The sequence below is a fragment of the Lepisosteus oculatus genome, chromosome 12 (genome assembly GCF_040954835.1).
Source record: "Lepisosteus oculatus isolate fLepOcu1 chromosome 12, fLepOcu1.hap2, whole genome shotgun sequence".
NCBI classification, from domain to species: Eukaryota; Metazoa; Chordata; class Actinopteri; order Semionotiformes; family Lepisosteidae; genus Lepisosteus; species Lepisosteus oculatus.
In genome coordinates this window covers 15,587,345-15,610,054 of record NC_090707.1, presented here as the reverse complement: position 1 = coordinate 15,610,054, position 22,710 = coordinate 15,587,345, and the positions used below count along the sequence as shown (strand labels likewise).

Here is a 22,710-nt window from a genome sequence, read left to right as displayed (position 1 = left end):
AAAGATGCACACCACATCCGTTTCCCTTTGCTAATAATAAAATCTTTATTCTGTAAGTAGTTAACATTTTTCTGTTAATAGAGAGTGGAATACAATTTGAGGGAAAATATATTTTTGGGTATTTGGTATTAGCATCTTAATGATACACCTATTTGCTGGAAATGAATTTTAACGTTTTCCCAAACAAGCTACATTGATGGACTATGCTTGGTAAAAAATAACAAATGCACATGTGCATTATTTTTCATTGCTATTGGCACTTTAGCAATAATATCATGTAACTTATGTTTTTAAGTAAAATAGTTGTTATATTAGCATATATACAGTATGGCAGTATTTTTAAAATATCTTTGAAACAACATTGCAACAATATTTACATTACGTATAATGTTAGATACTGTAGTGCAAACAAATACTTGAGAGATGAGATTTCAATGGGAAGGGGAGAGACTTTAATTCTTGGATAATTTCAAGACCTGAAATATGTACTGATAGCAGTATAAGGTATAAGTACTAAAGCAAAATTTCCTGATGAAATTATGGGGGTGTTCTCTTACTGCAGCATGGAAGATTAAATATCTTTTAGGACAGCAGCAGTGTAGCCAAGGTGGCTGTCTTTCCAAATCTACAAATATTAAGCATTATCTTTAATCTATATAGGATATCTACAGTAAAATGTACCATTAAGTCAAAAAAGAACAATAGGCAAACATGAAATATATTTTTCAGGAAAATTAATCCCAGTTACAGATCCAGTCCATTGTCAATCAGCCTATACAAACCTGCTTTGTTCTATTTTTCTCACCACAATCTTATACAATTGTCTACCACCCTGATTCAGTAGCACATGGGAAAAAAATGGGAGTGTGTAATGTGGATTTTTAAGGATAATAAGATGTGCTAATGTGATGTCAAGAATGTTCCAAGTTCATATAGTTCGTATGCTTGAAGGTGGAGATACAGGACAGGCATTTAGAGTGCTACTTTTAATTTGTCTTCAGCAATGAATTCAATAAAAATCTAGATCTTTTCTGAATCTAGCAATAGCAATTTTTCCGTTTGAAAACATTTAGCAGCGTTAACTTGCCAGTTTTCATTAGATACCTGAACCATATGAGAATAGACAAGCACAAGCAGTTCATTATACTTCTGACGATTGGTTAAAATTTAACGTTGGCAATTCTTCAACATATGTAGATGGGAAATGGCCTTTCTTCCCTCTTAAAGAGCCATACCACCAACCACTGTCGTCCTTTTGGTGTATGTTTAGTACATCACCTGTTGAGATACAATGTGTGAGAGCAACAGCTAAATATATTTAAATACCCATCAATTTAAATGTTGATATTAGTGATATCACAGCACATTGCGATTTAGTTAATTGCATTTTTAATACTACAAAAATAAATCTACAAAAAGTAATCTAGAAGTTTTTAAAGCTTGAAGTTGCCTCATTAACAGTACTTTTAGTGTTTTTTTTCCAGTAATTGCTTACCTTCCTGTATGGTTAATTCATCAGCTATGTCGGTCTTAAAATCATAAAGAGCCCTGCATTTGCCGATAGTGGCAAACTCCATACCTAATATGAAGTGGAAAAAGAACAGAACAGTTTCATAAGATTTCTAAGTCTTTGACTTCAAAAATGTGTGTTTTTGAAGAGTTCAGCATTTGCAAAAAATACATGACATGATGATTTTCACAGAAGCATAGCTCTGCTCTGTCACACTATGAGACAGCACACATTCCCTTACACCAGTCTTTTAAAGAAGGAAATAAACGTAAACCAGTTTCTTACAGACACATTTCCATCCACTTTTATCAGCCGTTTTATCCCTGGAGGATCAGGATGAGCCTGAACCTACCATGGCAGATACAGGGCATCACTTCCCACTGGAGCAAACCAATGTGAAAATGGGTAGAATATGTACATTGCATATGGACTGAATGACATTCAAAGAAAAAAAATTCTGAGCAAATAAGCCTTTATTAGCTTTTTTAGTGTTACTGATTACACTTTTCTGATTTTCTTTCAAATTCTTGAAATGTGGTCTTGAAATGTGAAAAATTAAAACTTACAGTATATCCCCACAAGAGCTTGCTGCACAAATACAATTGATTCACTGGCTCTGGAGTCCACAGCTGTGACTACTGCAGCTTATTGGCTTTGAATACGAGGCCTTTCTCTTATTTACCTAACCTTGCTGGTTGTGTAAGCATTTTTAGAGATCACTCTGCAACAGGGGTTTTGTATGTACAAAAAAGTACAGGCTGGACGATCGTACTATGGTAGCTGATCTGTTAGAGAGCATGTTTGATGTTTCATGAGAATGTGTCTATCATTGTTTACAGTATATATCACAGGTGACCAAACCTGGTCCCAGAGAGCCACAATCCAACAGATTTTATAGGTCACCCTCAACTCCTAAAGTAATGATCAGTTTCACGAATTAAGTAAGGAACGCCTACTTGTCATCCTTGAGGGCCACAGGGCACTGGGTATATTGCAAAACTGAAAAATTATCCAGTTCTTAGGGATCTAATGATATGGAAAGATGTGCTTCTAAGAAACCCAAGTTTCTCCTGTCCTGCAGATTCTTTCATTTACGGCTGTTGTTATGGAAGCCTATTTAATCTGTAGCAAAGTAGCAAACTGGGAAATAATTCTGAAATGATTCACACAAGCACATTTTTCCATATTTTGTATCTTAGATTTTATGGACCACAAACTATTTTAAATTAAGTTCCCTCTGATGCAGCTGAATTTGCCTTTGAAGTTTAAATTCTCAGACATTTTTTGTTGATGAAATAGTTGTTTAACTGTTTGTGGCTTGCTAAGAACCTAAAGAACAATTAGATCTCAGTGAATCACAAGTTCTTATACTGGGGCTCTTACACTCTTCCTACAAAGCTGAGTTTGACTAATGATCTCTTCACAGATGAATTGAACGATCCACCTGCTTTGAGTGATCTAAACAAAATTGACCTTGTGTACACATCTTCCATGTAGCACCAAGTGTCAAATTGGAGCTGCATTGATACCCAAATGTTTCTGTTCTAGGAAGGTGGCACGAAAAGGGACAACATAGTGTTTTAGCACACAACCAAATCAAAAGCCCTTTTTTTGTTTTGCAGATATTATTTTGTCTTTATTTTGTCTTGAACCTGACTTCACCTGCAATCAAGTTTTAGACTTACATAATGGTGCTGCACACAATGATTTATCATTGACAAGCCTTGTCACAAAGGAAATGCATACCTAGAGTTCTTAACTGAGGTACTAAAGAAGGTTCTGATAAATGACTTACCCTTATCGATTTTCTCTTCATCATCAAAATCCGACAGGTACCCGTTATGTGCATCATTGTCTACTGCTGTTGAAGTTGCAGTGAGGGCACAGGCTGTACCACTGTTGCTACTTCTTGACACAGATGGGATAGCCGAGTCATTTTGCTCCTCATCATTGTGAATGACTGAGAATCTCATGGACAGCCTCGACCTGTAAGGTGTCTTTTTGATCTTGACTGGACGGGGTATTTGTACAATGCTGTGGTGATAGTCCTTCGAAAAAATGAATTTCTATAATTCAGTGAGCTGCTGTTGCATTTTGTCTGTGTTGTCCACTTTAAATCATATTTACCAAGTCATGGTAAATTTGTCTTTTAAAACTGTACTGTTCTGTCCAATGGTTTGTGTTTCTTAAATCACACGCCTTTTGAATGTGCTATCCCTGTTTGTTTAAATTGTACTGTGGCAGACAGGTGGCTCTCACATTGATATCTGGTGTATTGGCTTCTGCTGCACACTGATTCACTGACTTGAGAATTCAAGCACATGTTTCATGCTCTTTGGTTGGGCAATTATTCAATTAATGAAGTTTCTATGATTTGCGGTCGTTTGAAGGTCTGTTACTTCCAAGAGAGATTACATTTTCAATACTTTTTTGATCAAATCTACAGTTTAATGACCTTGGTTTATATCCAACTTTATATACTCCACCAGCTATTAGGGCTATTAAAGCGATCACTACATCAAGGAGATTGTGTAGTTTATAATCTCCTCGGACACAGTGTTTAATGTTTCTGAACCCATTTTCACACATGAATAGATCACTAGGCATAATTTTATCCTACACGGTCTGTTATCCTTAACATGGTGATTACTTGAATGTTCCCAACACCTGCTGAAAGTATATTACAATGTCATGACAGCTCTTTTATTTAATATGATCCTAAGAATCAGTTTCAAGCAGATGTATTCTTCACTAGCCTATTCTGCAGTCCATTCTAGTATTTTGTGTTTAATGGGTAGATGGTGGTTGCTGAACAAACCTAAAAAGAGAAGTCAGTTTTAGTACCATTTAGACAATGTTTCAATACCTTTGCATGCAGTCTTACCTTGTCTTTCCATTTGGTGATGCTGTCACTAAATTGATGTGTAGGTTTTGGTTTCCCTTGTAGTTCTGCCATAGTTGTAGAAAGTTTAAAATATGTAGCTTCCAAAAGGTTCAGTTTCAGTGTTGTCTGTGGACAATTTCAAAAATATATATTTTTAAATAACAGAATCGTTCTGAAAATCATTCTGAATATGTTTAACTGATTTAAATTATTGTTAATATTTTCCCCGTGGACTGATATATGGCTGGGAACTGGAATTTAATTTTCAAAATGAACAGTGAAGCATTAACCAGAGGATAGAGGATAACCAGAAGCTGATATCCTTCAAAAAAGCTTGATTCATACAAAAAAAGCTGGATAAAGTTCTCAGATAAATTAGTTTCTAACTACCAAACTAGCTACAGTACATGGGCTGAATGGCCTTTGTAACTTGTCTCAAAACTATTCTTTTGTTCTTAATATGCTTTGCTCATGATGTCTAATTGCCTTGACGATCATTAAACACTGCTAGCTTACCTCATCAAGCAACTGTTCAGTCTCTTCTAGATTCTTTTTGTTTGAAAAGGCTGGATTTTCATTGTAGGTCTTCATCATTTTCTCCAAACCTGTTAGATGTTTAAAAGGAAAAATAAATAAATCAAATGATTTCAGAATAAATCTTCCTTGTTGTAGGCGTATGGTCCGTAGCTATAGTATGTAGTCACTTGGCATCCTTGTTGTAAGTTATTGCAGTAGTCTATCAGTGACTTATTATGCTACATAACAGGTAAGCTCTTAACGTGACAAAGTTCAAAGTTCATTTGAAAAAAGGAACAGGTAAAGGTTTATTCCAGGCTGAAAGGAAAAAAAAAGAAACCCTACGTTTCAGCTGCGGAGCCTTTTTCAGGTGTGTGTATCCAGAAGCTTCCGTCTCTTTTCTTTTCCTTTCAGCATGGAATAAACTTTAAATAAACAGAAAATAAGCACGACTACATAGCACATGAACTACATGACTCTTAACACCTTTTTTGCATAAGCCATCAATACTCGAAGTGTGTGCACAATGTGTAATAATATAATGTATTCTTCTTACTACAGTACTATTGGATCTGTGCCTCTAGTTGAGATAATATTTAACATTGGATTTCAATGGTCATTTTAATCACAGTTGCCCCTTTGTAAGTCATTCCCACTACAGATTCAATGTGTCTTTCAATAATGCGGACCTTCCCGGTCTTTTCTGGTCTTTGTGATGTTATCCTGCAGCCGCTGGAGTTTCACCTTCAGGGAGGCTTTTCTCCTGTCTTTGGTCATTGTAGTTTTGTTGTCCTCTTCCTGTATTGTGCAAAAACATGTTGCCACAAATTTAATTTAAGCTTGATTAACCAGCGTTTTCACAGCTCCCCCCTTTTGCTCATATCTTGACTTCCTAATTTAAGTGAACACACCCAGTAATACTGCCAGATCCGCCTAATATCAAGTACTGTAGCTTGAAATAAATAGGGAAATGAATCAGCTGTAAGTAAATGGGAAATAATAATATAACCAGTACTGGTTCATAGGTATTTACATTGGTTAAATAAAACAACTGGAAGCTGTTCGTGTAGTAAAACCGTTATATAACATACAGTATAAGACAACAGTGGAAAAATTCAAATTTGATCCGGTGTGATTCATGAGATAATTTGCTGCTTAGATAAAACGTGCATCATTATCACAGCGGCTTTAACTTTTAAGACACCCCTGCTTCCAAGTAACTCTTGACGCCTGGATTGCTGCCAGCACAGACTCTGCTCGGGGGGTGCAGTGCATTTTGCCGTGCTGTCACAAGCCCCTTCAGAAGAAGCAAAAGAAAGCAGCTTGAGACCTGAGGAGATGGGAGTGAATTCCAACAGGCAGCAGGGGTAATCGCTTTGAGTTAACTTTCAAAATCACTTCCTTTAAGTTAACGAGCTGCCTGAGTGAGTCATGCCTTCTCCTGATTTCCAGGAATTCTTTTGTGTATTTTCTAAACCTACCACAAGAGTGTACTTATCAGAACTAGTGAAAGGCATTTGGGATAGATATTCTGTGTACCATTGCAATCACACGGATAGCAAGAATCAATCTGAATCTTTCACAAGGTAACACTCACAAAATAATCTGCAAGAAGAAACTCGGCTTTGTTGTCTTCTGAGGTTACGGTCGTCTCTTCCACTAAGGTCCGTATGTCCTTTTCCACATTGACATTCTTAATGGCTTGGTCAATCTGTTTTTGACACTGTGAGAAAACAAATATAAGCACTCATCAGCACTCTGTAATTTATTACACCTATTGCTTTCTTGATCATTAAAACTATGCAGTGCAAATATAGTCCAAAGCATTAAAGTTATGAAGTACAAATAATTTGCTTCCCTGTTTTATTTATTCCTGGCTAGTTCGGACATTGATGATGACAATTAGAATAGTGTATACATCTACAACTATATACAACATTTTAGAAGACACAGACTGTTAATACTCTTTTTGTGAAACAAGATGTAGTGTGTGTTTTTAAGATGCCAAAAAGGATGTCTATCATCTTACAATGATGAGAGTCTTCCCAAAACTGGAGATGTGCTCGTTGTACTTATTCAGAATTTCACATAATATTTCAATGCGCTGTTTTTCCAGCTCCTGGATGCTCTGCATGAAAGATGAAAGAGATTTTTATTGTCTGAATATGAAATAAAGAACGTCTCGGGCTTATTCTCCAAGGACACCATTATCTTTTACACAGGAACTTTCTGCAAAGCCCTTCAGCCAGAGCAGGCAGTGCCTTAATTGCAGTACAATCTGTCTACAGTCAGTGATAGTGGTGGAGAATTTAATAGCTGGGTTAAACTGGGACAAGGATAAGTGGCACAGCATGATGTTGTCTGTTACGTGGATTGTGAGTGCAAAGAGAGGAAAAAGAATAAATGAGATGAGAGAAATCACAAGAAATGTCATTTGGAAACTCTTATTTTTTTTGCATGATAAAACTTTTAAAATTTCTATATGTTGTAATTAGCGAACAGCAATAACCTGGTAGCAGTTCTTCAGAGTTGTCTCCCATTTTATTCGGTGTTCGTGACCAGCCATACTGATGTGATAGTATTCCTCATCTGTTCTTGCCAGGACTTCAGCAGATTTTGTCAGTCTGTTAAGCATCTTGAGGACAAATAAAACAGAAGGTTGCATAATGCATAATGTACTGTATTACCTGTTTCATATTACTGTTAGGAGAAAACAAGGCAATGAAATCTCATTAAAAAATATTATTGTGACCGTAACACGTAACGGTTACAAATGACAAATTTCTACTGGTGGAGATTACTGGCTTTTACTAGAATTTCATATTTAATAACAATAAAGCACACACTCATTAGAAGGATCTTAAGACAATTACCTTCTGCTTTTCTTTTTCAGTGGACAAATGCTTGTTGCTTTCCACAAAATTGAAGAGGGCTTCATGTTCCTTTGTTAACCCAAATAACTTCTTTTTTATCTGCATGGAAAATATATTTTAACATATACTGTACAGTATGAGAGGTTTTCAAGCATGTAGCTGAATTCCTGTTCCAAGGTCAGTTCCAGCTTACCCACATACTGTAAACACATGTACCCATCAGTAACCTCAATCTGACAATTGTGTTCTTAATATGGTAGCACATGCCAGATAATTGCATTAAGTATGCAGGCTTAGTAAGAGATTTAAGGAAGTAAATGTTTAGAAATGTATGCAATTTATGATTTTTCTTCCTCTTCTTGTATCTGCCTCTTTAAAAAAAAACTGTCTTTTTTATGAAAATAATCCTAACAAGAAGGGCTGGTTTGGCAAAAAAACTTGACTTTGACTTGAAATATTTCAGCTTAACTAAATGGTCCAAAGATTATTTTTGAAAACAAAAATCATTATGTTTTATATTGAGGAATATAATATTAAGGGGTTAATGATTTAATTATTATGAATCAGCTTGATCACAAATGCTTGATAGTTACAGGATCATGATAAAACTGATCAGATAAAGGGACTTTTATGTTGACTAAAATATTTTCAAAATATGATGTTACTAATGCTAATTTATGTTAATAATTATTTTGTATGTAAACTAACAATGAAGCTTGGGAAATGCATGTAACATCTACACATCTTAGTTGTCTTTAGTGAATATTCTAAAATAAAAGGATATTCTATTCAAATGTCCATATTCATATGTTCATATTCAATATTTTGACTCATTGCATTGACAATCACAAAACGAAGAAAAAAACCTACCTTGATTTGCTCATTCCAGTTGGCTTGTACATACTTTCCACTTTTTTCAACGGCATTATCTAACTACAAAAAACATTTGATTTATTTTAGAATTTAGTAGAATGCAAGAGCTAAGCCTAAAACTAGTCCCCCTTTAGTTCCAAGTCACACACAGGTTTGGGTGCTATTACTATCTGCTGTACAATACAGTATCTGCTGTTATCAATTAGAAACTGCATTAATGCATTAATATTGTTATTACTCAATTTTTTGTCTGATGGTTTTATCCAAAGCAACTTACATGTTCACCCATTTATGCAGCTCGGTATTGTACTGTTGTATTATTCTAAAACCCTGCTCACTACTCCCCCCTGCTTCTGTGTTATACTTTCTGTCATGATCTACAGGTGATTAAGTCATTTTCAATACAGGAAAGTAAACTGACAGGATTTATTTCACTTTTTATGGGGAAGCCAGTTAAAATACATACAGGCTTTTTCTTTTTTGTGTGATCGTCAAGAACTTGTCGAATTTGCTGAATGGCTTCCTGCTGAAAAGCGTTTCCCAGTGTTCTACGGACAAGAAAATGGTTAATGGCAAGCCCACATGTCCAATTCTACAGAATAATCAATTCTGAAGAAAAAGCCGGGGTGAGAATTCAATCCTTACCTGTGTATATCAGCTGTAGAACACATTTCATCCGAGACATGACTCCAAGCAATGTAAGTAGAGCTTGAACAAAAAAAAAATCAATACCACCTGTGTTCTGTCAAAACTTCAATGGTTGCGCTTCACTGCACCCATAGAGAATGAGTTCTTCACTGTAACATTTGGAAATGTGGAATTTGCGATTCTAAACTGCCATATTATTTCAAATGGTATGCATTATATCAGTAAGTGCAAAAGCATTTTCTGTCCCCAAATCTCTATATTCTGTATGGTCTATATTCTGGATCAGAGTGGCATTTTTATTGAGAATATAACAGAAACATATTATATAAAAAGTGTATCATAGTTATCCACAAATATTCATCCTTTCTTGATTTAAGTCTGGAAAAAGTTCCTTGAATGTACAGTAACTAATCAAAAACAGGGAATCTTATATCTATTTAAAATTATTTGCAGCTTTCACTCATTAACTGACTTGTATTTCTTCATTTTACACTCTCAAATTTGTGGTCATTTTTGAAATATTGTCCAGTTGAGAGAAAGAGAACAGGATTGTAAATACAGAAGAAAAAGGAGAATGTGTATCGCTGTTGAGATCCATTATGGCCAAGGTCAAGATACTTACTTCTTAGTCATGCCACTTGATGCTTTGGTTAGCTTGTTAGCCAGTTTCTGCAGTCCTTTTGCATAACTGATCTCAAGGTCAGCTCTTGAAGCAAAAAGATTACAGTGATCATTATGTGGTTTTAGCACAACATACTGTAAGTCTCTATGTTCTTAATTACAGCAATGGCTTTTAAACTGGACAAGAGACAGATTCTGTTTTATGCAAGTAGCAATTTCTGACAAATAGCTGCCTTCATGTGGAGCTTAGAAGACATTCACTTTTCAATATACTGTACCTCAATACAGAAATAGAGAAACTGGTGAGAATCCAACTAAACCTTTGTTCTCTATTTATTCAGCGTGGAAAATATTTAGAATACATTAGGGTACAAAGAAGCTCTGATTACTAGAACTCTCATTCTTATTTGTAATAATTCCTCTGTATAGATTCTATTTTTTAAATTGTGTTATACTGTATAAACAAGTCCAGATTTTTTCCACCAGCATTAAGGTAAGTATAAAAATATCAAAATAGATTTTAATCAGTGACAAATGTTTCTTAGATCTATGGAACTATACCTGTAAAACGTCAGAATTAATTTCTCATCAAACACTGGGTAATTTGTAATGGATACTGACACAAATAATGGACGATGTAAATACAATTTTACATATGGTAAGGCAACAGAAAGGTTACTCATTTGTCATTTAGGTTTTAAGACTGAGGTTAAGAAAGGCTGCAAAGCTAAACAAATATTTCCTTAATCTGAAACCAATGCTCTGTGAAGGACTTTCTAATTAAAGATGTGCAGTTTCACCCCATGACTGAGCAAACAAACAGAAGTGCATTGTAATTTCTGTGGTTCTTCTGGTCATGCTTTGAAACATGCTTTAATTTTGCCCCGATTTTGCTCTTGCTTTACAAACAGTGAAGGTCATGGCACATTGTTTTTCATTTGTCCTGTATCCTTATCACTTTTCCACCTAAGGCAAGCACCCTTCCGACTGAAGAAAAATCACATTGTTGCTAAGCACCAACCTTTTTTTGTTCCCTTATAAAATCATTTGGAAATCCTTTATCCATGCCTTATCCTCTCCTATCAGCTGGTTTGATGTTCACAGTGTCTGAAGGTCTGTTAAACACTGTGACAGAGGGGGCTGTGCTTTATTCAAGGCAGATACCCCCCTGTGACACTTGTCTGCAGTCCTTGACAACTCGAGTGCCTGCAGTTAGTTCCCCTCTACATATTCACTGACATTGTTAGACTGTGAAAAAATAACTGCAGTGGTTATTAAAATTTAATTAGGGACATTCAGTCTGCTTCTTGGCTTTTGCTTGTTTTCATGAGGTAATTTAAAGCCTTATAAAATGTCTGACATATCCTAGACATCATCTTGGAAATGAAATTTGTATTTAAAGAAAGGATTCGGCCTAACCAAAAACATTTAAATTATGCTTATTATCATTTTTGTGATTGACACTGAATCTCTTCCATTAAAAAGTCAGTTTAATTCTACCTTTGATTTCAAAGGCTAATTGGGGCCAGTGCTTGTTTATTTTGCATGTTAAAAATGAAAAGAGAATGTGAAGAGTTAAATTGCATTCATTTCAGGCTATACTTGTTATGCAAAAACTGAAGGCTTTTAAGGACTGGAACTAAACATGGTTAATATATATTTTAAGCTATCAAAGCACATCCTAGAAATAACACAGGTGTTGTGTATAGCATTTGAGGACATTGATATGATACAGGTGTGACTAGATAGATAATACTTTATTAATCCCGTAGGGAAATTGGTGACTACATAATATTTTTGTAAATTGTGATATTACATTTTTTTAGATTTTGCAGTGTATTACCATTACACACTGTTTTTCACAGAGTAAACATACTAGTGTTTAGTTCGAAAGGAAGTGGGAAAACATACATACACAAGTTACCTTTGTTGAAAGACCGTCATGAGTTCCTTGCAGTAATGTTCTCCATTTTTTGAAAATTTCTTCAGATCCTGATACAGCAGGTTGTACTAGAACATACATGCAAACCACACTGTAAAGTCTCAACCCGATCCACTTTTTTTTAGGGGGGGTGCTTAAAGTATATTAAAATCCATGTCCAGTTTTGAACTAAAACTAGTACAATAAGTTCAAGGTTAAAAGTTGTTTGCTGCATGTATTTAAATTGCAACATCTGCCCTTCTGACAAAAATCTCTAGTTATTCTCAACTATGATACATAATAGGAGAGTACTGTTTTAAGGTATTAAATAATTCCATTTTCCAACAAACTGAACTGTGGCTCACTATGAAAATGATTTTAACCTTTACTTACGGTACAGCCGCTCACAGGATCCTTCATTTTGTTTTCCTTAGGCTCGAATTATTGACTTTGCACTCCAGACTTTTGCATTTATTGACTCTGCACTTCAAACTTTGGCCATGAAAAATCACTCACTGGGTAATCATCTGGGCTTGCTGGGCCAATAAAAAAAAACCTCTTTGGCAAATTCCATCTTTGGATTGTTAAAGATAGCCTACATGGCTCTCTAATCCTTCTTTCGGTTTGGTCGAAAGAGAAAGAAAAAAGCAAAACATCTTTAAACCATTCTTTTTCTTAATGTTAAAAAAACCTAAACCTTGCGAATCGAGTCACTTGCTTACCGTGGTTTAGGTTAGGTAGAGTATTTACAACTATAGTGTTTAATTAACTGTGGTTGTGAATTTAAAATATTTTAAAGGCTAACAAAAAAGCACTGAAACACATTTAAAATGTTACCTGTGTCATAAAACTGCTGAAACTACAGTAGCTTGCTGGTGACATACAAAACCTACAAAGCACATTGGGAATTCCTGATGAAAGTACAAGTTGCTAGAAACAAACTCATAGGAATGAGTTTCTTTATTCTAGTGTTTCTAGGAGAATTGCACACACACACACACATTATCACATTAAAGAAAATGATCGATCATCCTAATAGAATAACGTTTATTTTCTTTTAATACCTGGTCAGGTTTTTTACGTTTCCAAATAGTTTATAGAATTCTGCAACAAAGATCTAAGCTGTCTTAATAGAAGAACTGAATTGTCATGTTTATGTGAGACTGTAAATTTACTGATCATCTGGGCTAGTGACTGCAGTAACCACGGAATGTAATAACATGTTTTTACCCTTTTAGCTTTCTTTCAACACCAATTGACAGTCCAGAAAACAACATGCTAAAATGCAGAAGAAAAAAAAACCAGACATTGTCATGGTGTGGTCTTGTTTGAAGGAGTTTATTCAAAAACAAACTTGGCAACAATTTCAGATTTGGACTTCCTAAAGGTTATTCTGTCACTAAGAACTGTCCGCCAAACCAATTACAGTCAAAAATGTGAATCAGATTACAGTCTTTCTTAACCAAACTGATGGACTGATAAAAACTAGGAAACCTTTGCTATTAAATTGCTGCAATTTCACCTCGTATTTAGGCAGACTACAAACCTCTTATGTATATTTAATGAACTTCATTCATTTGAAATAAAAACGCATTTGTGTTTATGCTTGAACCATATTGTTAATTAAATACATCTGCTTGAACTCTCTTGCTACTTTTGTTTAATATTTAAGAACTGGGGAAATATATTCCAATACAAAGATCAACGGTTCTATACTTGATGAATACTAGAAAAGGAAATCAGAGAAGGCACCTTATACTACGTCTTAAGTGTGTAATCCTGCTGCCTCCATGATTCTAAGAAGAAGAGCAGAATACTTTGGAATATGCAATCTTTTGATCGGAAACAGTAAATTAATTCAATCTAGACAGTTTATTCTTTGTCAATGGCATCCACTTATTTAGCTGAGATATTAAAGTCCATAGTTGACCTTTTTCAGATAAGAAACTGAAACAGTGCCTTAACATCACTGAAAAAAAACATCACTAAAAAAGCTTTGGACAATCACGCTAACCTAACAGGAGACTTCCTCTAACATTTGTTTCTTATCAATGCTACCCATTTTCCCTTCTACAAATACCAAGTCTATTTATTATTTCCCAAAATAGAATGCAATGATTTACTATCTAGGTTAAAACAGCAAGAGATTTAAGAGATTAACAGCAAGATTCATGGACAATATACTTTTTCCTATTAGATGGCACCACATATATGTGGATGCAAGCAAAACATTTTAGTTTATCAGATGATACCACTGCTGCAGCTGGGAACCATACATTTTTAGTTTCCGAAAATTTCCAGAATTTCCTCTATGTGATCCGGTTACATACCGTATATGTATCGCAGATGATCAATTAAATACATGTTTTCTGGTGAAGGATTTTTAACTGTCTTGCTTTCCAATCGGACAACAATTTCATTAATCATGTTATGAACTGGAAATCCTTGTTTCAGTGATGGAGAAAGACGTACAACAATTTGTCAGTTGCAGAGTAAAGTTCTTGACTAATAAGCATGAGTGTACCGCTTTGGTCGGAAAGTGTATTTGAATTTAGAGTATTAAGTATTTTGTCCAGGAAAGAACATGCTTTCAGGTTCTCCTCCATAATAATGAAATGCAGCGGTTTAAAATGTGGCTCCCATAAATGAGTTTCCCATTGATGTGAATATCATCGGGGAAATGTAGGATATATCCTCAAAGCAATGTTCAGTGTAAGCAAAAAAAAACAAACTAATGCAAATACTGTTATTTACTATACTTTGCAAGAAACAGCTTAGTGGCTTGCTAATCATTTACAGATTATGTAATTCACCGATGTGAACACAAGCTTTAACCACGTTGTTGTTTTCAATTTTTTCATATTATCAACAGAATATTTCAGTGTTCTTTACGTAAACCACAGCTAACCAGGGTTTTACACCATAGGCTGTTGAAAAGGAAGTATGAATGGCTCTATACTATTGCTTGAATACTATAGGAACTTGGAATACAGTCATACCTTTTTCACTTCAAAATGAATCTAAATGGACATAATACTGTTACTGGTTGACTGGTTTACAATCATTATAAAAGTGTACTTCCTTATAGATATTGACTGAATACATTATTACTATTATTAAACCTGTAAACAAAAAGAATGCAACCACTGATCTAGCAAGTTGACACCACTGCATTGAAAGCGTATCCAAAATTGCTGCACGTGGCAAAAATTAAGACCCATATTTGTCAAAGCAGACTTAGCAGTGAAATTAATAGCAGCAGGACCATGACCTAGCAATTTCAACTTTGAAAGTCAAAAATTTCAAAGAAAAAAAAATCCCTTTTGTCCACAAATCTCAAACAAATATAAAAATAAATAATATACAAAGACAAAACATAAGAAAATACCGCTCCCATTATGTCCGACTACATATACAGAGCATGCTCACACATAATAAAAATGGAAATCCTTCATTCTTTCACGCACAGAAGACTGGGCAGCGCTCTATTAGAATGCTTTGATATTCTATTGAAACGCTGTTTGATACCAGGATACACGGTATCACCACAAATTCTATTAAGTACTTCTGGTATCAAACAGGTAATGTTGTTCATGTCTCACATACAATATTCTACTAATGGTGCTTGCGACATCTTTCCAGTGTTTGAAACTTCGAATCGGCAAGTGATTAGTGTTCGTCTTGACAGGGGGCCCCAGAAAGGTAGCCGTTGGTTCTGGTGGCACCATTAGTACCGTTGGTGGCGCTGTTGTGAACCTTCTGTGTGGGAGGCTGTTCCTCGTCTTCATCAGAGCTGGATTCAACGTCGCTTCGATCGTCTTTCGAAACCTAGGAAGCAGGCAGCAAAAAGGAAAGCCCCTCTTGTCACCCCTTTCTAAAACGTTGGAGGTTCTCAAGCCGGTTCGCACGCCTGGCGGCGCGGAATAGAGGAAAGCAATCAAAAGGGGCACGAGAGACGACGGAAAGGAAAAATTTCTCAAGCTTTGAAAATGTCGGTGAAAAAAAAAAAGACCGTTTAAGGTATTAGGATAACAATAAAAAGAAACCTTCTGTTCAGCGTATACAGTAAATATTGACTTTCACACACGGGCTCAAAGGCATGCAAATGAGGTGGCCTGTCTATACTCCTTAAACCTTCATGAAGATAGGTAGTAGATGGAAATGTTAATGATGGTGAAAGGCCTGGATATCTGTTGAGCTCTGAGTGGCCTACTCCATACATGGCCTACTCTTCATGCAGGACACTGTGTCCAACTCACATGTAAGGGATTCCATTTCCCCACCTTCAAGGTTAGCAGAATGGAGAGAAATAAGTCACACAAGAAAAAGCCATTAGAAGCTGAAGGATTTTTAACATGGTGACAAACCCACTAAAGCACATCACTGCCCCCTGCAGGTCATCTTTGTGTTTTGGAGGCTTGCCTTGTTTTGGGGTCTTCAAGAGTCTGCATTATTGAAGCTTTCTGCTGCCTGCTGCAATGAGTTAACATGCTGTTCTGTAACTAATGAGTGCCATTAATAAATTAAATAATCTCCAACGCATTTGACTCCAGAAACAAACCACAGAACAGTCTTAGCAATTACTAATACCTTAGAAGTACTTTTACCATAAAACTGCTTGATCAGTTCTTTCAAGTTTTGCCCACTAAGTTTTTAATATTAGTACAATATTAGTTACTTGGAATTATAGTGTATAACATTCTAAGATGTTGAACAAGCAATAATAAGCTTATATTTTCACTTGCAGTACAATACAGATGCAGACAGTAAAGTATTATTGACCCCTTAATTTCTCATTAATCTATTAAGGGAAACAAATTTGTCTTTGTCAATTAAAATCTTGGGATAAACCGTAAGGAGTTTAAAAATTCTTTAAACCTAATTAGTAGAAATAGAGGTTTCTTATACAATAAAGACATTAAAGCAGTAAAGTCTATATCTGTTAGCCTAATATTGTAGATTTCTCCATTTTATAATCTATGCATATTATATTTTATGGTCTGATTAACTTCAAAGGCTAATGTAGAGGAGTTAGACTGATGACAATTCTGTGACATGCATACATTACCTTTCCTTTAGAAATGGCTTTGCAAGCTATTTTTATGATGAGATAGGACCAGAAGGAATGCAGGACTTGCAGGAGAATGAGAAGGAAGTTGAAGACCCACCATGAAGGATAAGGACCCACAATCTCCCAGCTTTCAAACAGCGTTGTGTTTAAAATCCTGAAAATAAAAAAAATATCAACAGAATACACATCACATTTCTCAATACGCAGACTTTTAATGAGACAAGTACCCCTTCCCTGACATAGTACTGCAAGCATATTTCATTTCATTCAAATGAATACTCTCCTATTACAGTCACTATAGAGATTATACATTTGTTCGTTTGCTCACATTCAGTCAAAAAATATGCAATTTCCAATTGGAGTTTTACTGAGGATTAAAAGGAAAGTGGTATTAACCATACTGAAAAACATACTGAGCATCAAAAGAAATGTAACATCTCTACATATGCATTTTTTTAAAGTAATAATAGTATGCTAATTTTGGATATTGATTAAAAGTTATTTTGCTTAATTGTTCATTCATGATTGACCATGACAGATGTGAGTGACCCCTTTGAATAAACTTTGAATCACTTCATTAGTAAGAGAGTTGATTGGGAACAGGTGATGAGGCGATTTTATTGAACGTCAATTAAGTGAAAAAACTCTCAAAAAGGAATAAAAATGCCCTATTTATCAGGTAAACCAATTCCTTGTCATCAATAATTGGAAGATTGACTGTTTCTTGTTGTATCTGCTGTGTTGAACATTTGTAGGATGAACCGAATTGATGTTGTGCAGAGACCATGAAACAGGCACATGTCCTCTACACTAATGTATGCTTCAAACAGTCTCCCAGCTTCAAATGTGACTAGCCAGTTACTTTCATGGTTGACCCCTGTTGACAAATTTTAAACGGCATAATAAATTTACTTATGTCATGTCTGTTCATGTCTATGCTGTGAAGAAATCTTGCCTCCAAAAAATAATTTTTTGGATTTGTTAACAGTTTTCTTTTGATGCTTGCATAACAGTATGAAATTACCATAACCATGTGGATAACATGCCACCTTTATACATGAAAAGTGTTCTGCAATTCATGTACCTTTGAAGTACTTTTACTAAGTTGAATAGTGTGGTATAAGATAAAAATAGAAAAATGAAAGGTTAAATTATTAAAAATTAGCATGACCAAAAAAGGGTTTTCTGTAACAAAAACAGCCATTTGTTAATTTAAAACAAAACATTGGAAATTCCTTTGGAATTTCTTTTTTAAGAAAGGAATCAAATGAACATGTAAGCCAAATTTTGACAAATCTGAAAAACAAAGTTAGAAATGCATGTTGTACCATTTAACCCAAAGACAAAAAAAAGGTGACAAATGGCTGTTTTTGTGACAAAGCCAGGCGGAGTGGTGGCTCTGTGGCTAAGGATCTGCGCCTGTGGCTGGAAGGTTGCTGGTTCGTATCCCGTGGCCGGCAGAGAACTCCTACTCCGTTGGGCCCCTGAGCACCACCCTTAACCCCAACTGCTCCAGGGGCACCGTATAAAAGGCTTGCCCCTAAACATACAGCTATTCACTGGTGGGGAGCTTACTTAAATAATTTCAGATTTATTTTTATTTATTATATCATTTAGTATTTTGAAAACCTTTAAAAGATTACTGCCTCCATGTAATCAAAAATACCTTATAAATGTAAATGTAAATAAAAAGACCTTACTTTCAGACCAGAATTTAGTGAAGTTTTTATACTGCCTGTTAAGAACATATGTTCTAAAGCATGCTGATCTTCTGGCATCACTTCTGCTGATTTAAATACTAGAATTTTCACTACATATCCAACCCTCCTGTTGTTATTTGCAAGACCCTCTACATGTGGTCTAAATAACGAAAGTAACATCAACATATATTCCTCTATATTTTTTTATACTTCCCTCCTCTAATTCCACACAAAACATTCCAATATTGAAAATGTACATTCCTGTTACCTGCATGTAAAACCTTCTGTCTTGTTTTAAAGACTGTGAAAGAACATAAGCAAGTCTCACAGCAGACTGAAGGACAAAACCAGCCACTTACTGTATCTGACTGACCCTAAGCTATCAGTATAATTAATTATTAACAGTATAAGCTTACGCTATTGTGAAGTAAAGAAAACAGGGCTCTGAGCACCTCAGTGTCTCCAGTTTGGAGTGCTACTGCCCTCAATCCATGATCCAGTGCACATAAAGAATGTGTCAAGGGCTGAGTGGCTACTGGCATTAAATCAAACACTATAAACAGCAAAGAATAATTACAACCCATGGGAGCAAGGCAGTCTGCTTACTTTGTACAATCCCTCTAGCCATAATAAATTGGTCTAAATAGTCCTTATTAGTTTTTATGTTAATTAAACTTAATGCACATATATTTGGAAATATATTGCAAGTTTCACACCAAAAAACATTCCTGAATTTTTATTCTTCTGTTAGAGAAAAGTACTAATAATCCATCTGCTTAGCAATCCCCGGAAAGCCTCTTATTTTCAATGGAGGGTCATGGCAACGTGGTTCTTATCTTTGAAAATATACACCTTGGATGGAAATCCAGCTCCTCATAAGGCACACAGGTGAAATTTATACACACCAATTAAGCATGCATTTGAGAAGGGAAAAAAAAACAGATCATCTGGAGAAAACCTGCATGGACACGGAGAGAATGTGTGAATTTCACACAGAAGGTGCTCCAGTCCAGTATTGAACCAGTCCAAGATTTAGACCAAGACCTGGGAGGCAGCTGTGCTGTGCCGCCCCAAACTGCTGATCACCATAAACAAATTCAAAATACCGCAGACTCACCAAAATCTATGACTATAGACATAAATTTAACATGACATCTGTAATGTTAAATTAATGTTTAATATTGAAATTATTTTTTTCTTAATATGGTGATGCTCACATAAAACATCTGTGGCTGATCTATAAAGCCAGGATCATGCCTTTTTTTAGGATAAAAGTAATGCAGAGCTGAAAATAACTGTAGCAGAATTAGGGTATAAAGTGTTGCAAGAACAGCAGAAGAAAACAGAGACTGTCTTGAGAATAATGCAGACAGTCAAAAACAGACATCACACTGGCTGATCTGGTGCACTTCAGACACTAGTAACTTTGGACTGCTTGGTGCATTCTTATTGTAGGTATTACAGTAAACTGAGATTTTTAAGGCAATTTATTTCTAAGGTGCTGATACAATGCAGCATTATTTGTTCTTAATTTGGTGATAGTACGTTTAGAAGTATAAGGTTACAGAAAAAAAAAATACAATGAAGCTGTTTTTCCATTAAACCATGCAGTTGCGGTTTTAAGAATCTAAGAAAGGATACAAATAAGAAGAAGCCATTAACCCAACCTTACGTCCTTGATAACTAGTAGCTAAATTGATGTGAGGACCCAATCCAACTGTGTGTTGAATGATCCCTTAAAAGCAGGTTCAACCATATGGTTGTATCTTACACCCACCTACCAAATCACAGTTCCACGCAGTTACATTTATCTTTGATGTGAAAATAGCAAAGAACTAATCATAAACGTCTTCAAACAATCAATGACTTTGTGAAATGAAATGATGCTGAGGTGTGGTACAGTAGCACAGTGGTTAGCACTGCTGCCTTATCATGGAGCCCTGGATTCAATTTTGGACCTGGTAGGTTATCTGTGTGGAGTTTGAATCTTCTCTCTGGGTTTGGGTGTGAGTTTTCTCTGGGTCCCACGGTTTCCTCCCATAGTCTTTAGTCTGTGTTTGCCCTATGATGGACTGGCTACCCGTCCAGACTGTATCCTACCTTGTGCAAGGATAAGTTCCAAATCGACCATGACCCCATATTGGATAAAGCAGTAATAAAATGGATTGATGGAAATTATGTTGATCCGAGTTAATGCTGACTTCGACTTAAACCTGAAGGTATCTAGAAGTATAAAGAAATTGTAAAATTAAGTTTCTCAAACCTCAGTCATCTCGCCTTCCCCACTTCAAAGAATATCTTGGGAACTCAGACCTATTTGAGGTGGCATTTATTTTTACTCTTTGTCATGGTACATTAATAAATATTGCTTATTATCAAATAGAATGAGAACTCAATATACTGTTTGTTCATATACCATCCTAACCTTTATTTAAAGTCTTGGTGCTTTAGTCTTCCACTATTATTCGATTTGTTTCTTCCATTGTTACATTTCTGTGCAGTTTATTCAGATTAAAGGAGGATATGGTTTTCAAAATTTAGTTGCAGACAATAAGAAAGAGAAAATGAAAGAAATGAATAGCTGTACTCCTTCTAATTTATGAATGCCAGTGCAAGAATTCAGAAGGACTGTATGAGTCAAGCATTGACACACTACATCCAGCAACTGTGATGGATAACTGAGCAATGTGAGTGTTAAGAGGCCAGAAAGTGAATTTCCAATTATACAGTCAGCATCAATTACTGCACTGAGCATTTTATGGTGACAGCAGACAGGCTATTTTATGGCATTTGATAAAAGCACAAAATACATCTCTCTGTAATCACTCAATATTATGAACACTTTATCTGTGATTTTTAAATCATGTTTAGATCAATGAAGCCAAGCTGTAATTACACTGACTATAAGAATTCCAAAGCTCCTTAGGTTAGATGGAATCTGTCACTGAGTAATGACATCTTAAGTGGCCACAACCAGTTTGTTTTTATGATTGACTCCTTACTTATTGTTTTGCAAGTCAAGTGATAAAAGCAAAGCCAGACGCTGGATGTGCAAATTTGTTAACATGTAAGAATGAAAATCACAGGGGGCATGACCTACAATTACATTCAGGGTTTAATACAAGTCTCTTATTCCTTCCATGTCAACATCTGAATAGGCATAATTAACAATTAAGACTGTTTTCTAAATATGAAAAAAACACTAAATGCTGTAAGCACAGTTTAATCATCGGGAGAAGTCTAAAACAGCACAGGAAGTGTCCGCTTACTGCAAATGACTGAGCACACCATTGTTTTTTAAACCTTCAATCATGTCTCATAGGACCAAAGAGAAATGTATAGTACACCAGACGAGGCTGGGCTCTGATATAATTTAAATTCCTATCTAACAAATATCATATCAATGTGAAGACAGAAAAAAATTATTGCTTTAAATGTAACTAAAAAAGGGGAACAATACGAACACACCAGCACAGGGGAAAAGCTTTACTGAGATATACTGTTTATTCTCTCTTAGCTTCGATGCAAGGTAGCATCATGCATTATACAAGAAGCTTTGCACCTTGCATTAGACTATAAAAAGGAGAAACATTAACTGACTGAACTCCCCAAAGTTCTCCACATCATGTTCTATTTTTAAAGTGCGGCTCAGTAGGCCGGCGATTCCAGTGCGTGACCCGTCTATTACTTACAATGAGATGCGCTTCATGTTAACAAGTATTGGGGCACTTGTAACAGTAGTACTCTCTGACACTTTAATGAATCTCTGATCAATGGGGTTTTTCAATTATAAAAATGAAGCACTGAAGATTCAGGAAGTGAACCAAATCTGACGCAAGTGTTACTATTGATACCACAAACAGTATATTAAGCTCCTCTCATCAGGACCTGCTTCATCTGGCTAATAGCTATCGACCCTCAATAGTCCTTCAGGACCATCATCAAGCATGCCTCTCTCTTTTCTTTAATAGGCTCAAACTAGTTTATCTAAACCAAACGTCCAGTTTGTTCTTCTATAAACTCAATAAATCTGCTGGTTCTGAGTGAGCACTATAAATTTCTTCTTGCTCACAAACTACGGTGAAGAAAATCT

The 22,710-nt window shown here is 35.5% G+C and overlaps 2 protein-coding genes across 4 annotated transcripts in view; both read right to left on the bottom strand.

The window, feature by feature from the left end:
* Positions 1-20: 20 nt before the first annotated feature.
* nostrin (nitric oxide synthase trafficking) lies at positions 21-12,735 on the bottom strand. Of its 2 annotated transcripts, XM_006636609.3 has the most exons (17): positions 12,684-12,735; positions 12,240-12,462; positions 11,850-11,935; positions 9,927-10,010; positions 9,302-9,364; positions 9,123-9,204; positions 8,654-8,716; positions 7,784-7,882; positions 7,420-7,545; positions 6,940-7,038; positions 6,508-6,633; positions 5,600-5,708; positions 4,911-4,999; positions 4,395-4,520; positions 3,306-3,558; positions 1,496-1,579; positions 21-1,278 (listed from the first exon to the last, which is right to left on the bottom strand). In XM_006636609.3, the coding sequence occupies exons 2-17, from the start codon at positions 12,264-12,266 to the stop codon at positions 1,142-1,144; spliced, it is 1,653 nt and encodes a 550-aa protein (XP_006636672.1). In that variant the 5' UTR covers positions 12,267-12,462; positions 12,684-12,735; the 3' UTR covers positions 21-1,141. The 2 variants fall into 2 exon arrangements, with proteins under 2 accessions (XP_006636672.1, XP_015214307.1); XM_015358821.2 differs by lacking the exons at positions 11,850-11,935; positions 12,240-12,462; positions 12,684-12,735 and adding an exon at positions 10,947-11,827 and having other exon boundaries at positions 3,306-3,576.
* A 433-nt stretch (positions 12,736-13,168) lies between these two features.
* The window catches only part of cers6 (ceramide synthase 6), a 56,289-nt gene continuing 46,747 nt past the window's right edge, over positions 13,169-22,710 (bottom strand). The window contains exons 9-11 of one of the 2 annotated variants that reach the window (XM_006636535.3): positions 16,915-17,071; positions 16,106-16,129; positions 13,169-15,674 (exon numbers count right to left, since the gene is read on the bottom strand). In XM_006636535.3, coding sequence (XP_006636598.1) covers positions 15,516-15,674; positions 16,106-16,129; positions 16,915-17,071 — 340 coding nt within the window. In that variant the 3' untranslated portion in view covers positions 13,169-15,515. The remainder of the gene's footprint in view (positions 15,675-16,105; positions 16,130-16,914; positions 17,072-22,710) is intronic. The other variant, XM_015359063.2, reaches the window with a different exon arrangement.

What these genes read in the sequence shown, in the direction of transcription:
- nostrin (XM_006636609.3), bottom strand. Translation starts at nt 12,266, where the DNA reads ATGAAGGATCCTGTGAGCGGCTGTACC. An exon ending in ATGACGGTCTTTCAACAAAG is followed by an intron (nt 10,011 to 11,849) that starts GTAACTTGTGTA and finishes TTTTGCTTCAAG; the next exon opens with AGCTGACCTTGAGATCAGTT. An exon ending in CTGAAAAAGAAAAGCAGAAG is followed by an intron (nt 7,546 to 7,783) that starts GTAATTGTCTTA and finishes TTTGTCCTCAAG; the next exon opens with ATGCTTAACAGACTGACAAA.